The sequence below is a fragment of the Cibotium barometz genome, chromosome 40, assembly GCF_041138505.1.
Source record: "Cibotium barometz isolate CiBa-2024 chromosome 40, ASM4113850v1, whole genome shotgun sequence".
Taxonomy (NCBI): Eukaryota; Viridiplantae; Streptophyta; class Polypodiopsida; order Cyatheales; family Cibotiaceae; genus Cibotium; species Cibotium barometz.
In genome coordinates, this window is record NC_141085.1 from 32,412,017 (window position 1) to 32,427,919 (window position 15,903).

The following is a 15,903-nucleotide window of genomic DNA, read 5'->3' on the forward strand; positions in this document are numbered from 1 at the left end:
CAACAGCTTCTTTTTCAGCAACATACCAGCTGCTCATCTCATAAAAAACAACATCTCTGCTTACCCTCAACTCACGTGTAGCAAGGTTATAACACTTGTATCTCTTTTGCTCAAGGGAATACCCAATAAACACACATTTTTCAGCTTTTGGATCCAGCTTATGTAGAGACAGCCTCAGCAGCCCATAGCTATGCGGCATATTCTTCTCTCCCATCAATGCTCGCGCAATCTCAACAATGTGCTTGTTTTTTTGCTCAACAACTCCATTTTATTGCGGAGTGTATCTGCATGTAAATTGTCTCTGAATACCATTCTTTTGCAAGAATTCAGAGAACTCATTGGAGAAGTACTCTCCCTCTCCATATGACCTTAGGCACTTTACATGTTTCCCTGTTTGCTTTTCAACCATAACTTTGAAATTCTGAAAATGAGTGAACACCTCACTCTTCTCCTTCATGAAGTATACCCACACTTTTCTTGTGTGGTCATCAATAAATGTCACATAATACCTGTAGCCTCCCATAGGCATGGTCTTCGTAGGACCCCATACATATGAATGCACACCATCTAGTGCATTTCTGCTAACATTTCTGTCACGTGGAAATACATGCTTTGTTTGCTTTCCAAATTGGCATGCTTCATATATTTTCTGCATACCTTCAACTTTAAACTTTGGCAGTCCTGTCACAATTCCTTTAGTCTGCATAGACTTCATTCTCTGCACATTCACATGTCCAATTCTTTTATGCCAAATGTCTGTGTCTGCAACAATTCTTGAACCATTTGCAAACATCGCAGCACTCACTTCAGGCATGTTTACATTCAATGTAAACATTCTGTCCACTCTGTTGCCTTTTGCAACCAACCTGCACTTGTCTTTAAAGTCTTCAACATAACAACCATCAGGGTTAAACCGAACCTGCAAACCCTGCTCAATTATCTGGCCAACTGAAACAACCAGATTCTTTGTTATGTTCAAGTACATCTGCAAGGTACTTCACTTTGCCATCCTGCATAGACAATGGCACATCTCCAATATGGGCAATTGGATGAGCAGTGTCATCCCCTGTTTCTACAAAACCTAGTCTTTCAAGGTTTTTCATCTCCTTGAATCACTCCCCATCCATGACTTGTCATGTGGTTCGAAGCACCTGAATCAATGTACCATACATCATCTTTATGTGCTGCTTCAATATTTTCAGACATGGCATTAACGACATGCTGCATAACAAACAACCTTTCATTATCCTCATTTCTGCTCGAGGATGCATAGTTGTTTTGCTGCAATTTTCCATTTTGCATGTCAGTCTTTGCTTCTTATAACAATCTGCCTGCACATGTCCAAGCTTACCACACAATAAAAGCATCCGTGTGTATCATTATACTGCCTTTGCCAATTTCCACGACCTCTTTGACTCCCCCTGCCTCTGAATTGGCCTCTTCCACCTGCGTGTTGTTGTTGTTGCTGCTCTGTTGGCTATAATTCTGATTACCTGTTCGGCCACCTCCTTGGCCGCGTCCACGGTCTCCTTTACCTCGTCCTCTTCTTGAACTTGTGTAGAAGGCCTGTTGCTCTGAACTATTTTTGTTTTGTGAAGACTGTTGGTCTTCACCCAAGCTCTTATTCTGTAATCAACAAACACCAAATCTGTGAAATTGGGAATGCAAAGGATTCCACAATACCCTTGATCTTCAATGCATAGTCATTCACAGACATACTCTTTTTCTCCACAGTATGAAGTTCATTCTTCAACTGTATCTTTCGTGCCTTGGTATTCGTTTCATAGAGTTTTACCAAGGTGTCCCACGCCTCCCCTGTATGTGTCCAATCATGGTGTCCTGTATACTGATAGAGAGCCAATACATAACTTTTCTGGTTCCTTGGTTCCAATCCTTGAACTCTTTCATATCTGCACAGCAGTCGTATTGATCTCCGGTATCTCCGGTGCCTCTTCATGCACTCACCTTCTATGTAGTCCCAGTAACCCTTTCCCATCAGGAAATTTGTCAACCTGAACCTCCAAGCATGGAAGTTGTTCTTGTCAAGCTTCTCAACAACAATCTGGTTTATGCCATCATTTGACATCTTGCCAGACACACAAATTTACTAGAAACAACACTCTGGTTTGTCTTGCACAAAGTGTTGTATTTTCTACAGCGGTACTGTACTACACCCAAATGTCACAACCAGTGACCTCAATGTTCATACATAGATCCAATGGCAACTGTTTGACCTCCTTGCAGCACACACAATGTCTGCACAACCAATCTGTCTTCCTGCAGTTCTTAAAACTAAGTTCTGCATAGAATCGATGACTTACCTGCAGTGCTCGAAATCACCTGCTTTTCGAAAAACGGAGGTCGTAACGTGCCCGAAACGCGTTTTCGACCCAAAAAGTTTCGTCCGATAGGACATTCTAGTTGCCCTATAGCTTTACTCCCGCGAAGAAAGCTCCTCAATCAGAGATCATTTGCCGGTGCCTCCCGTAGAGCTCATGACAAGGGTGTAGTCGCCAACACAAATAAGAAAGAGTAGATGAAGCTCTTCCCCTCGTACTGCTTCCTGTGCTTCTCTTGCTTGCAGCTCAGCCCTTAGCATGAACCAGGCTCTGATACCATGAAAAGATGCAAGGGAGAAGAGAGCTTGAGCTCTTGCAAGCACACACACACTCACAAAACCCTAAAAGAGAACACACAAGGTGAGAGGCTAAAAATCTTCTTCTTCACACAACACTCAACACACCATATACAAAGATAAGAGTACACACTATATGAAAAGGTACTCAACCAAATACATACTAGGGTTCTCTATAACGTGAACCCAACTAAATGAGCTGGCGCTATAACTATGCCAATCTCTAGAATGGCTGTCACACAGTCTGTCATCCCACTGGCCGCATATCACCCATGATCTCACCAACCATGCCAGTGGTGTAAGTGTGGGGCCTATCTCCCACGCGGGTCATCAGTGTCCACTGCCTCACTAGATGAGCTCGATATCTCAACAGATGGTAAGGTGAAGTACCTTGCAGATGTACTTCATATTTCGAACATTATAAAGAATCTAGTTTCTGTTGGCTAGATGATTGAGTAGGGTTTGTAGGTTCGGTTTAATCCTGATGGTTGTTATGTAGAAGACTTTAAAGATAAATGCAGGTTGATTGCAAAAGATAACAGAGTGGGCAGAATGTTTACATTGAATGTAAATATTCATGAAGTGAGTGCTATAATATTTGAAAATGGTTCAGGAGTTGTTGTAGATACAAACATTTGGCATAAGAGAATTGGGCATGTAAATGTGCAAAGAATGAAGTCTATGTGGACTAAAGAAATTGTGATAGGATTGCTTAAGTTTAAGATTGAAGGTATACAGAAAGTATGTGAAGTATGTTAATTTGAAAAGAAAACAAAGCATGTATTTTCATATGACAAAAATGTGAGCAAGAATGTACTAGATGTTGTGCATTCAGATGTATGGGGTCCTACGAAGACTGTTTATGGGTGGCTGCAGGTACTACGTAACATTCATTGATGACCACACAAGGAAAGTGTGGGTGTATTTCATGAAGGAGAAGAGTGAAGTGTTCACTCATTTTTAAAATTTTAGAGTGATGTGACTGAAAAGCAGATAGGAAAGCATGTGAAGTGCTTAAGGTCAGATGGAGGGGAAGAGTACTTTTTCAATGAGTTCTCTGAATTCTTACGAAAGAATGGCATTCGAAGATAATTTACATGTAGATACACTTCGCAGCAAAATAGAGTTGCTGAGTGAAAAAACCAGGCACATTGCAGAGATAGCACAAGCATTGATGGGAGGCAGAAAAGAATATGTCGCATAGCTGTTGAGGGTTGAGGCTGTGTCTACAACAGTTTATATTATGAACATGACTCCTACTGCAGCCATACATGATGTAACGCCACAGGAGAAGTTTATTGGTAAAAGAAACCTGATTTATCTCACTTGAAAGTTTTTGGATGTATTGCATATGTACATATGCCAGATGAGTTGCGTACTAAGCTAGATCCAAAGGTAAAAAAATGTGTGTTTATTGGGTATTCCCTTAAGCAAAAGGAATATAGATGCTATAATCCTACTACACGTGAATTGAGGGTAAGTAGGGATGTTGTATTTGATGAGATGAGTAGCTGGTATGCTGCTGAAAAAGATGGTGTTTGGGGCTGATGTAAGTGGAAACGTGCTTGTACAGAATGCAAGTCAGCAATCACAGTCATTGAGTGGATCAAGAGAGTCCTCATCTAGTGGTTTTGTTGATAGACCATGGAGTGGCATGCTGCGTCATAATACCAGTCATGGAAATGTAGTTGGTATATTACATAAAGGTAAAGAGAAAGTGGTTGAGTCCCCTGGTATGCCTGATATTTTTGCAGGGCATTCTCTTGTTGATGGAGAGTCTAGTGGCTCGGAGATGAGCCTTGATAAACAGCTTGGGATTCCAGCAATAAGGACACATGGTGTGAAGAAGGTTATGGAAGCCATGAATGCAAGTTACGAAGATCTGGAAGCGTCAAAAACCATGTGCAGAGGTTGACTTATGATGGTTATGTGGCACATCATTATGCTTACATGGCAAAAGTTATGCAGATTATAGAACCCACATGTTTGGATGAGGCTATTGGAAATCTGTGTTGAGAGAAAGCTATGGATGAGGAGATGGATGCATTGTATGGAAATGAGACTTGGGATTTGGTGCCATTACCTGAAGGCAATAAAGCTATTGGTTGTAAGTGTGTATAATGTGAAACATGACAGTGATGGTAGCATAAGGTACAAGGATATATTGGTGTGGCCAAAGGATATGCATAGACACATGGGATTGATTATGAGGAGACATTTGCACCAGTTTGCAAAGATGGCAATTGTGAGTCGCGATTGCAGTGGCTACAGCTAAAGGTTGGTTTTTACATCAGATGGATGCGTTCTTGTATGGTGACTTACAAGAAGAAGTGTATATGGATCAACCACCTGGTTTTGAGGATAAACGTCACCCGAAGTATGTATGTAAGCTTCGTAAGGCTTTGTATGGGCTAAAGCAAGCTCCACGAGCATGTCATGACAAGATTGTTGAGTATCTTGTCACCATTGGTTGTCATATGGCAGATGCAGATCACTCTTTGTATGTGCACAAGAGTGATAAGGGTATTGTGATTATCACCATTTATGTGGATGATATTTTTATTGGGGATGACAACTTGGATGAGATTAAGCATGTGAAAGTCTTCTCAAAAGGAAGTTTGAGATGAAGGACTTGGGAGATCTGCGCTACTTTTTGGGAATTGAGGTAATTTGCACATCTGATGGTATTTAGCTGTCACCACAGTATGTATTGTGGGGAGTTTGATTTATGTCACGATCAGCAGGTCAGATTTGAGTTACACTATTGGCTTAGAGAGCCAATTTATGCAGGTTCCACAAAAACCATATCTTGACAGTGTGCGAAACACACTTTGGTATTTGAGGGCCATTGTTGATTATTCATTGTTTTATATAGCAGGTGTACCATTGGAGCTATATGGGTACATAGATGTAGATTGGGCAGGTAGCATCTCAGACAGGAGATCTACGAGTGGATTTATGTTTTCATTGTTTGGGGAGTGCTACTGTGACATGGAACAGTAAGAAGTAGCCCACAGTGGCCTTGTCAACAAGTACAGAGAAGTTGCGGTGGTAACGTGTGAGGTAGCTTGGTTACGCAAGCTACTTGTGTTGATTTGGGGTTACATGTGGAGAGAAAGGTTGTTATATATTGTGAGACAATGTTAGTAGTATACAGTTAGCCAAGAACCCAATTTTCCATGTGCAGATAAAACACATTGAGGTACATTACCACTTCATCAGGGGAAAGAGTCTTCGCAGGCGACATTGATTTGGCTTACGTCAGCACATAGGATCAGGTCACTGACATCTTTCACGAAGGCCTTGGGACCTGAGAAGCTTCGCAGATTTTGAGATATGCTTGGAGTTCATGAGCTAGAGTTGAGCTTGGGGCGGTGTGTTGAGATATCAAGCTCAACATGAGCTGACACTCACGAGGCGTCTACATGATCGTTCGACATTTTCATCACTGGTGAGTTTGGTAGCTTGCAACAACGACATATCTTCACCAGAGATTCTACAGCTGGAATACACCGACTAGTCCATACCTATCCACTCCACTTAGCGTGTTCACATTATGGACAACTTGTATATACTCTATTATGTGTGTTAGTCACTTTATCTTCTTTGTAGACCTCTTTTGTTGTGAGAAGAAGTAAAAGAATTTTCAACCTTTCACCTTGTGTGTTCTCTTCTAGGGTTTGTGTAAGTGTGTGTGCTTGCAAGAGCTCAAGCTCTCTTCTCCCCTGCATTTTTTTCATATTTCAGATGTAAAATTTTAGTACTAAAAAAAACAATCCTGTAAAATTACTAATTTTGAGGTAGTTATGCTAACACATAAGATATATTCAAAGATTTGCCCAAGGTTAAGCACATAAGATCTAAAATTTAAAAGATTTGCCCAATGCTTCTATAATTTCAAGGCCATATAGAAAAAAACTTTTTCAAAATTTATATTTATTTATACATGATATTGGCCTTTACTTTTTTAAGCTATATGTAGCTCACTTATTAGCAAAAAAAAAAAACTTATAGATGTCTGTGTAGAGGAGCTTTAAGTTGAATATAAGCATAGTTTGATGGCATTGTTAGAAGTTAGATTCCATGCTCTCTCTCTCTCTCTCTCTCTCTCTCTCTCTCTCTCTCTCTCTCTTCACAAGGATTGATGTGCAAGTCACTGCTTTTTTCCAAACTTATTCTACTAAGCTAAGGGTTTAAGGTTATAAAGTATTTTTCTACTAAGCTAAGGGTTTAAGATTATAAAGTATTTTTCTTGTAAGAATCCTAATAAAGAGTTTTACTTATAAGAATCCCACAAGTCTAGGGAATTATAAGACTATGTATTGTTTGGCATTAACCTATGTGTATGTTAGACTTGATAGCTAGTCACTTTGCCACAATAAAAGGCAGTTAGTAATTATGTTTTTATAGCTTCTACCTCTTATGCATTATGCATAAAAGTAATTCTTATGTGTAAGGCATATGTCCTCCTCTTCACATGTTCAAAGATTCAACTATATTTTTCCCACATACATCTATTATACAAATGTGAATGTAGTGTATATAGTGTATGACTTCATTGAAAATTTTTAAAGACTTTTTATTCTTTTTTTTAAATGTTTCTAGAGTTTAGTGTGTGAAAAGTTATCTTTTGTGAACCTTCATCTTAAATGAAGAAAAGCAACCCTCAATAAAATCTTCAAAATTTATTTTTTTAAAATTCTACAACCTATCATAAGCTTTATAATTTATGTTAAAGTTCTAGCTATTTCTTAGTTCACTAATGTTATAACATGAGGCCCACATTGGATATTGGCATTAAATGTTTTAAGCAAATTCTTTAGAAATATTAATAAAAATATACTTTGAGTGTGATGATATTATTTTTGTACTATTTTATTATTGTATACATAAACTTAAAAAGAAATATGTATTTTAAACAAGTAGTTGCACTTATATTAAAATTTTTTATTTACCTAAACAACAAGAAAACAAAAAAGACGGATTATCTCGTATCCTATACATTATGTATCTTGCCACTGCTAATAGATGCGGTTCAATCAGGAACAAAAAAAGTTCGAGTTGGAAGTAGCAAAAAAAGATAGCAAAAGGGGACACTTTGCTAGATGCTAACATCTACAACTTGCTTTTAACACCAAAAAAGAGTACAAAAAGGGGGATGCCTGACTTGGATATTGACATCCCAACTTGACATCCTCACTTGGAATGTCTCATTCCAACTTGGCTTAGTGCTTTGATCATGGAAAATGGGCTATTTTGACTCTTTCTAATGTTTTCTTGATAATAAATAAATTGAATGCTTATAATTTCTATTAAAAATAACTTTAACAAGATTATCTCATGATTTTTAAAATATACCTCAAAATTTTATAAGATTTAGAGAATTTAGCAATTTTTTCTTTTGAATTAGCAAAATTGCATTATAAATACATAGACCTTTTGAATGATGTTATGAAAATTTTTAAAGATTTGAAAAGAGGAGCTGTTTGCATGATTTTGATGACTCATTATTGCCATATAATTGGTGACATTGAGCTTTCTATTAGTATTGAATAGTGGTGGGTGGGGCCTTGAATTTGAAGCTACCATTTGTCCTTATCTTTTGCTAGAGAATATCTAGCAAATAATTTGTACCATGCTAAGAGCTATCATACATCTAATAGAATACATGTGGCAATAGTCACACTGAAGTAAACAAATTCATAGCATAAAACTTAAAATTAAGTTGCATAAAAACATAGATGGGAAGAAGTACTATATTGCTAATGTGATACAATAGATGGCTAGGAGCACTTTGCATGGCATGTGCTCCGATGAAGGCAGATTTGATGGCTTATCTAGGACTAGCAAGATGGAAACTTGTATACCAATAAAAGAGCAAGCTTTAGGGTGCAATAGATAGTAAGGCAAATAATTGGTGAGTGGATGGGCTAGTGTGTGGTTATGTAAATTGCATATGTAAGGCAAATAATTGGTAAGTTAGTGTGTTATTATCTGAATATCATATATAAAATTTGAATTTAGTCCATATGGCCCTTCACCACAGTTATCATGTGTGAATGATCGTCCACATCCAAAGGCCCATTTCAGAACCATTTGGATGCATACTTCCTACTGTCTACCTGTCTCCGAGCTCCTCAAGATAATCACAATGGGAGTAGTTTCTCTCCCATTTGGGACCTAAAACCTAATAATACGGTGGCAAAGGATAAAGTTCACCTACCCCATATATGAACATTTATGGAGATAACTATTTATACAAGCATATAGCCTAATTAGCAGCCTTGTGTCAAACTTATCAAAGCCACGTTGCCTCTTAGGGGACATTGGGTGGCTAGGATGCTCAATTATGGCTCGTTCTCATAATGGGGAGGCTGTACATACATGAGGTAGTTACCCAAACACTAAAGTATAAGGGAAAAGCATATTATAGTAGAGAGAACTAGGCTAATAATCTATTGATAATGAAATCAAAATAATCGATTGATAGTCAAATCAAAAAGTTTTGTTTTAGGATGGTGGTCTATGAGGTTTCAAGGCTAAGTATATTTGATTCTTAGTGAATCTTGACATTTATAGAGATGGGAAAATGAATTTTCAAACTTGTTACACAATAAATTTTTGTGATTAAGTTTAGCACTGCACGCAATAGCATAATCCTTGATAGACTTATTCCTTTCTTTATATTTATTGAAAGATTTTCTTTGATTTCTTACTATTTGATTTTGTGCCCTTAACCTCTTTTTACATAATTTGCATGTGTTATTATTTTGTAAAACTTATAGAACTTTCGTTTTCGTGAAGACCTTAGTGTTAATACAACCCACATAGGGGACATTTGAGATGAATGTTTAGCACCCCTACTATGAGAAAAGCATAGTAGAGAGTTATAAACAACAATTCTTTAGTTGGAGAGCAAAATAAAGAGTTTAAATGGATTAGTATCGTGTGTGTGTGTGTGTGTGTGCGTGCACGGGGGTGGGGTAGGGGGTGTAAATAGTGTCAAAGTCACTCTGTAAATAGTGTCAAAATCTCTCTAGTGGAGAAGAGGGACATGTGACATGTTTAGGGTAGGTGTCACCTTGTGAAGGACACTCTCTACCAAGTGGAATTACTTAAGCTTTCATCTTGAATAGTTTTAGTTTTGTCCATTATTGAGCTCTCAGTTCACTTTTACTATATAAAATCAACTACAAAGGGTCATATGCTACATGCACATGGACACAACTTCTAGATATGTGCCTTAGATATGTGCCTAGGTGTGGTGTTTAGCATGATGTTTTGGAGAGGTTAGAAGGTGAACTCCAAAACCCAACTTCCAAGCCCACTACTGGATGTACTACAAGAAAAAGATGAATTGAAAGTGTTTCAGTGATTGAAAGTACTCTGGAGGCACGAGATCAACGAGAGGACCAAGGCACTATCTCTGCCATAGCCTTGCTTTTACCCTGAACAGCAGAGCTTTCTCATTACTGGTGCAAAGACCATCACGTTGATCATTGTAGAGGCAAGGAAACCATCAGTGTACACAACAGTATGCCAGGAGGCGCTAGCTTCCATGTCTCCTCGACGCGAGAGTATTCTTACCCTCGGAGTGTCACTCCCTTTGTTGTGTTCGCTTGCATCACTGCAGGCTCTGGCGGTCTCTTATTTGGCTACGATCTGGGAATATCCGGTAGATTAACCTTCACCACTGCCCTAGCTTGATTAGTTGCTTTGTTTTTTTAACTTTGGGCCATTTCGGGCTTCATTAATCAACTAATATCGGCTTAATTAATGTGTAAATGTATAGCTAAGAACTGTTAATCAGTCCATTTGTCAATACCAATTACTCTGAAATCAGTCCATTTGTCATCAAACTAATAGATTAGCGAGCTAATTGAGTTATAGTAAGCTGTGGATAAGCGAGCTTAAATTTCTTAGCTAGATATTATAAGCTTGAGTATATGGATTTAGAGAGCTAATTACAGTGGTGCGTTAAGGTTTTGGTACGCATGACATGTATTACGGAGCGAATTAAGAGCTCACTAAGGTGAAGCAAGCTGGAGGAGAAGGATTACTAGAGAGCTAGCTGAAGTGTATCAGGCTGAAATACTTGGATTAGCGGCTAATTAAGGTGCAGGAAGCTACATGAATTAGAGAGCTGATGGGGTTGTATTAAATTAATCTTGTGCAGGCGGGGTGAGTTCGATGGATGATTTCCTGCTGAAATTCTTTCCGAAAGTGTATAAAAAGAAGCATAATGCGCAAACGGATAATTACTGCAAGTTTGATAGCCAGCTGTTGACGTTGTTCACGTCGTCGTTATATTTGGCGAGCTTCATGACCTGCTTCTTTGCATCCGGAGTCACAAGGAGCTATGGCAGGAGGGTCTCTATCCTAGCAGGCGGTATCTGCTTCCTGATTGGCTCCGCCCTTGACGGTGCTGCAGAGAACCTTGGCATGCTCTTCCTCGGCCGCGTCATCCTTGGAATTGGCCTCGGCTTCACTAATCAAGTAATTAACCTCTGTCTCACCCTTAACCTTTGTCTCATTAATCTACTCCAATATCGTCCACCACCATCTCATTTAAGAGTCCATTAGTAGATAATTAACCACTCCTCATCCCTAATCTGTTCTGTTGCTCACTTGGTTAGAACGCATTCTAGTGACTTGGTAATGAGCATCGTAATGATTTGATAATCAGTTAACCGAAGCATCTTAATAACGATCATTACAGCTTCTTTTATTAAATAAGAAAGAGTATGTATGCACTGTAACTTATGGCTCTTAATATTTTTCTCCCTTCATTCTTTGATTAAATAAGAAAGGGTATCTTTGCACTAGTGTTAGAAAAAAAAACCATTTTTAGTGTAATTTTTATGGCTCAAATTGAGAAAAACCAATTGTAATTTTGTTTATCCTTGAATTTAAAGATTCAAAAGTTGGAATTTTAGTTATAAAATCGGTTAACTTATGCATTTTTTTTTCCAATAAAACGGGTTGAGCTCATTTCACTAGTTAGAAAAAAAGTTTATTTCTGACATTGGTATGCACTATAACTTGCAATGATGGGTTAGAGCCTCAATTTTAAAATCCAATAAGTTGTGTCATTCTTTGATTGAATAAGAAAGGGCACATATGCACTATAACTTGCATTGATGGACTTCAAGCATCATCAATATTAAAATCTGATAAGTTACTTATTAATTTCTCACTTTATTTATATGCCCTTTACACGCTATATAACTTGCATTGATGGACTTCAAGCACCATCAATATTAAAATCTGTTAAGTTACTTATTAATTTCTCGCTTTATTTATATGCCCTTTACACCCTATATAACTATATTTGTAGAATATCCATTGCAGGCAGTACCATTGTACCTTTCGGAGATGGCTCCCCCAAAGCTAAGGGGTAGATTGGCAACAATGTTTACACTAGCAATAGCAATAGGGGGGACATCAGCATACTTGGTGAACTATGGAATGGGGAACATTGTACCATGGGGGTGGAGGTTGTCACTTGGCTTGGCTTTTATACCTGCATCCATAATAACAACTGGCTATGCTTTCTTGCCTGACTCCCCTAGTAGCCTTATACAAAGAGGACACCTTGATGATGGCCTCTCAGTGCTGCAAAGAATTCGTGGGACCCATGCTGTGCAAGAGGAGTTCAATGACCTCCTTGAGGCTGTGAAGCACTCTAAGGCTATTCAAGAACCTTGGAGAAATGTACTCAAAAGGAATTACCGCCCTCAACTAGTCATGGCCTTTGCCATTCCCTTCTTTCAACAGGTATGCCCCTTCCTTCTGTAGAACCAAATGTTCAATTATGAAGTTAATGGTCATGAGTTTCAATCCTCTTTTTATCTCATACTTCATAATGTTAGAGATGCCCACTAGTATTGAATAATAATTTTTTTAGAGGGATTCACTATTCATTATCACCGTGTGCAATCAAAAGGTATTTAAAACCCCGCTTTTTGCTTGCCTAGGCAAAACTTAGCAAAGAATCTGATTATTATTTTTTGGTCAAACTTGACATTGCATTTAAGAGGGTTTCTCCTTGCTCCACAAATATTTAAGTACTTTTGTCTTTTCTTGTATAACCCTACTAAAATTAACTAACTATCAACACATTGCTCCTTTAATAATGCAAAGACAACACCTTTATTATAGTGAATTACTTCACTTGTTAATTATGTATTTTGAGATTTTCAAGACATCCCTTTGATAGATTCAATGTAATATAACTACTCCTTATTTTTATTATATTCAAGTGAGCCTTTGCACATATCTTATTTTGAGCTCTGACAATGATGTATTACTATGCTTTTACACTAAAATGAAAAATCTTTTACAAATTTCACAATTTTGAGTAACTTTTCAAGGTTGCACACATATGGATTTTGAAACACATTATATGTTGCTTGATCATTCTCCTTTATAATTCTCCTTTATAATGTTTTTAATCATTCTCCTTTATAATGTTTTTAATTATACCTATGTCACCACAAAATCATGTCATATGATCACATTGGTTTTTCATTTCTTTTGAAATTGGCACATTGTTGTGAATTACTTCACTTGTTAATTATGTATTTTTAGATTTTGAAGACTTCCCTTTGATAGATTTAAGTGTAATATAACTATTCCTTATTTATCATATTTGAATCAAAAAATCCTTTACATATATGAATTTTATTAGGCTATCAGAGTATCTTACATAAGTTTAGGTGGCCTCCCCTCCATTTTGCACCCAAGTGAGCCTTTGCACATATCTTATTTTGAGCTATGCCAATGATGTATTACTATGCTTTTACATTGAACTGAAAAATCTTTTATAATTTTCACAAATTTGTACAACTTTTCAAGCTTGCACATATATGGAATTCAACACATTATTCTATATAACCATTCTGATTTATAATGTTTTTAATTGTGCCACAAAAGCATGTCATATGAATCTAATATTATCACATGGATTGATATTGATCATTGTACATATGGTACATTTATGCATATTTTTATATATTTATATCTTTCTTATAAGATATTTTGTATGATGTAGATGACAGGCATCAATATTATCCCGTTTTATGCCCCAGTGCTATTCCAAACACTTGGATTTGGATCCAATGCTTCACTCTACTCTGCAGTGATTCTAGGTGCTATAAGCATACTAACAAGCGTGATTGCTGCAATTGCCCTAGACAAATATGGGCGACGAAAATTGTTCCTCTATGGTGGATGCTCTATGTTCATTTTTTTGGTAACAATTAAATCTCTTAAATCAATATGTCTATGTAAGGATTATTATTGCTTCTTTGCTTCCAATACTTGTTAAATTTTGTAGGGATTTTGTATGATGTAATTGCATGTGCATTCACATTTGATGTAAGTGTGAATGCACTCAAGTGCATGAAATTTGCATGCATGTACATTTGTTAAGGAGGAGGCATAGAGGATACAAAGTACTCATGTCTACTCATTTTGGGGCGCCTTTGTAATCAAATGCTAATTGTTTTTTGCAAAATTCTAGTTTCTTGTAAAACAAATGAGAAACTATCTAATCTTTTTTTCTTGATCTCATCAGGTCCTCACCGGTCTCTTGCTACAATGGAAGCTAGGAGCTCATAATTCTCTCTCTACAGGGTATGGTGTAGTGGGTATTTTGTTGATATGTCTCTTTAATTCATCCTTTGGATTGTCATGGGGCCCTTTGGGATGGCTTGTGCCAAGTGAGATATTTCCATTAGAGATTAGGTCTATGGGACAAAGTAGCAGCGTAAGTGTCATCATGTTCTTAATCTTTGCAACAGCACAGGTCTTCCTAGCCATGCTTTGCCACCTAAAAGCTGCACTCTTCTTCTTCTTTGCTGGTTGGGTGCTTGTTATGACAATCTTCACCTACAAGCTTTTCCCTGAGACAAGATGTGTACCCTTAGAAGAAGTAGAAAACCTATGGAGGCAACACCCTTGTTGGAGCATATATTATAAATAAAAGGTTGTGGTGTAAGTGATAGTTGAAAATGATTGCAAGGTAGTACCCTTCATTAATTTTTACCATTAAATAATGCATAAAAATCTGCTAGTTTTTCTACACTTATTAACTTATGGATGGATGCCTCTCAAGTGGAAAATCGATTGCTTCACTTATTAACTTATGGATGGACACTGTACTACCCCTCTCAAGTGGAAAATGGATTGCTTTTTCCTCATACATTATGTTCTTTTTGTTTTCCCCATAGGAAATGGCTATTTAGGAAACTAGAGAAGAGTTACATCAAATACAAGCTTTCAACAACAAAATGTCCTTGGTGAAAGTAGTCTCTCTTAAAACCATTACATCCTAAATTGCCCTGATCAACTTGTCATCTTGTTTGTTCTTTGCTTTCATGTGCAGCTATGCTATCTTGGCTTCCAAGTCCCTTAATCTCCTTTGGATGAACCTTTACGTGCATGGTTCAAATGAACTTTCAGCCAGATGTGCTGAGTAGGATTACTATTAAAATGAAGTCAAGTCTGTGTAACCACAAAACCCAAAGCATTTTAGTCCGTGGTACAGACCATAACTCCAAAGAACAACCAATACTTCCCCCAAAATCAGGTTTTTCCATCCTAAGGACAGGCCATTCCAAGACTCGGTACAAGTTGCAAGAGAATCAAAACATTTTTTGGCTTGAGGGCAATGGATGAAAATGTGTAAGGCATCCTCCATCTCTTGGCATTGTGACATTTTCCATCCCTAATTTTCAATTGAAATCTCTCTATTAACTCCAGATGGCTTTGTGCATAAGTAGCCAAGCTAGGCAGGCTTTCTTGGGTTCAACATACTTGTTCCACAACTTGCCAAAGAGGAAATACCAATTTGTTCTGTCGTCCCACAGTTGTCCCACAATAGACCCCACCTCTTGTTCAATTTACAGTGTACTGGGGGAGCCCCTTTCTTGGCTCGAATGGGTAGGAGAGGTAGGCCTGTGTGCACCACTAAAGAGTGTCAAGTCTCTGATAGAGAGTAGCCAGTAGTAGTCATTGTGACACCATAACTTGAACCTATCACCAATGATAGCTAACTCTGCATTTGAGAAATTATACAACCTTATCACCTCTGCCTTGGATAGCCAGGTGTTGCCAACCTTATCCCACACATCCTACCAGCTATAAATGCCTAGCTTATGTAGCTTGAGAGTAGCCTCAACCATGTGATCATCCACCACACTGGGGTAAAGGGGAGCATAGGCCACTAGATTGAGTCTCTTCCATGGAGCCCCTATGTGTGAGTA

At 37.8% G+C, this 15,903-nt stretch overlaps 1 protein-coding gene and 1 long non-coding RNA gene across 4 annotated transcripts in view; one reads left to right on the top strand and one right to left on the bottom strand.

The window, feature by feature from the left end:
* The window catches only part of LOC147615423 (sugar transport protein MST3-like), a 256,115-nt gene extending 241,472 nt beyond the window's left edge, over positions 1-14,643 (top strand). The window contains exons 1-5 of one of the 3 annotated variants that reach the window (XM_086779545.1): positions 9,782-10,310; positions 10,812-11,131; positions 11,987-12,412; positions 13,689-13,889; positions 14,214-14,643. In XM_086779545.1, the coding sequence (XP_086635671.1) occupies positions 10,172-10,310; positions 10,812-11,131; positions 11,987-12,412; positions 13,689-13,889; positions 14,214-14,621 (1,494 nt within the window). In that variant the 5' untranslated portion in view covers positions 9,782-10,171 and the 3' untranslated portion in view covers positions 14,622-14,643. Of the gene's footprint in view, positions 1-9,781; positions 10,311-10,811; positions 11,132-11,986; positions 12,413-13,688; positions 13,890-14,213 lie in introns of those variants that run through there. The other 2 variants (XM_086779546.1, XM_086779548.1) reach the window with 2 other exon arrangements.
* Positions 10,142-14,889, bottom strand: LOC147615427 (uncharacterized). Its single transcript, XR_015262850.1, has 2 exons — positions 14,796-14,889; positions 10,142-14,745 (listed from the first exon to the last, which is right to left on the bottom strand). It is a non-coding gene; the product is annotated as an uncharacterized LOC147615427 (long non-coding RNA).
* Positions 14,890-15,903: the final 1,014 nt, after the last annotated feature.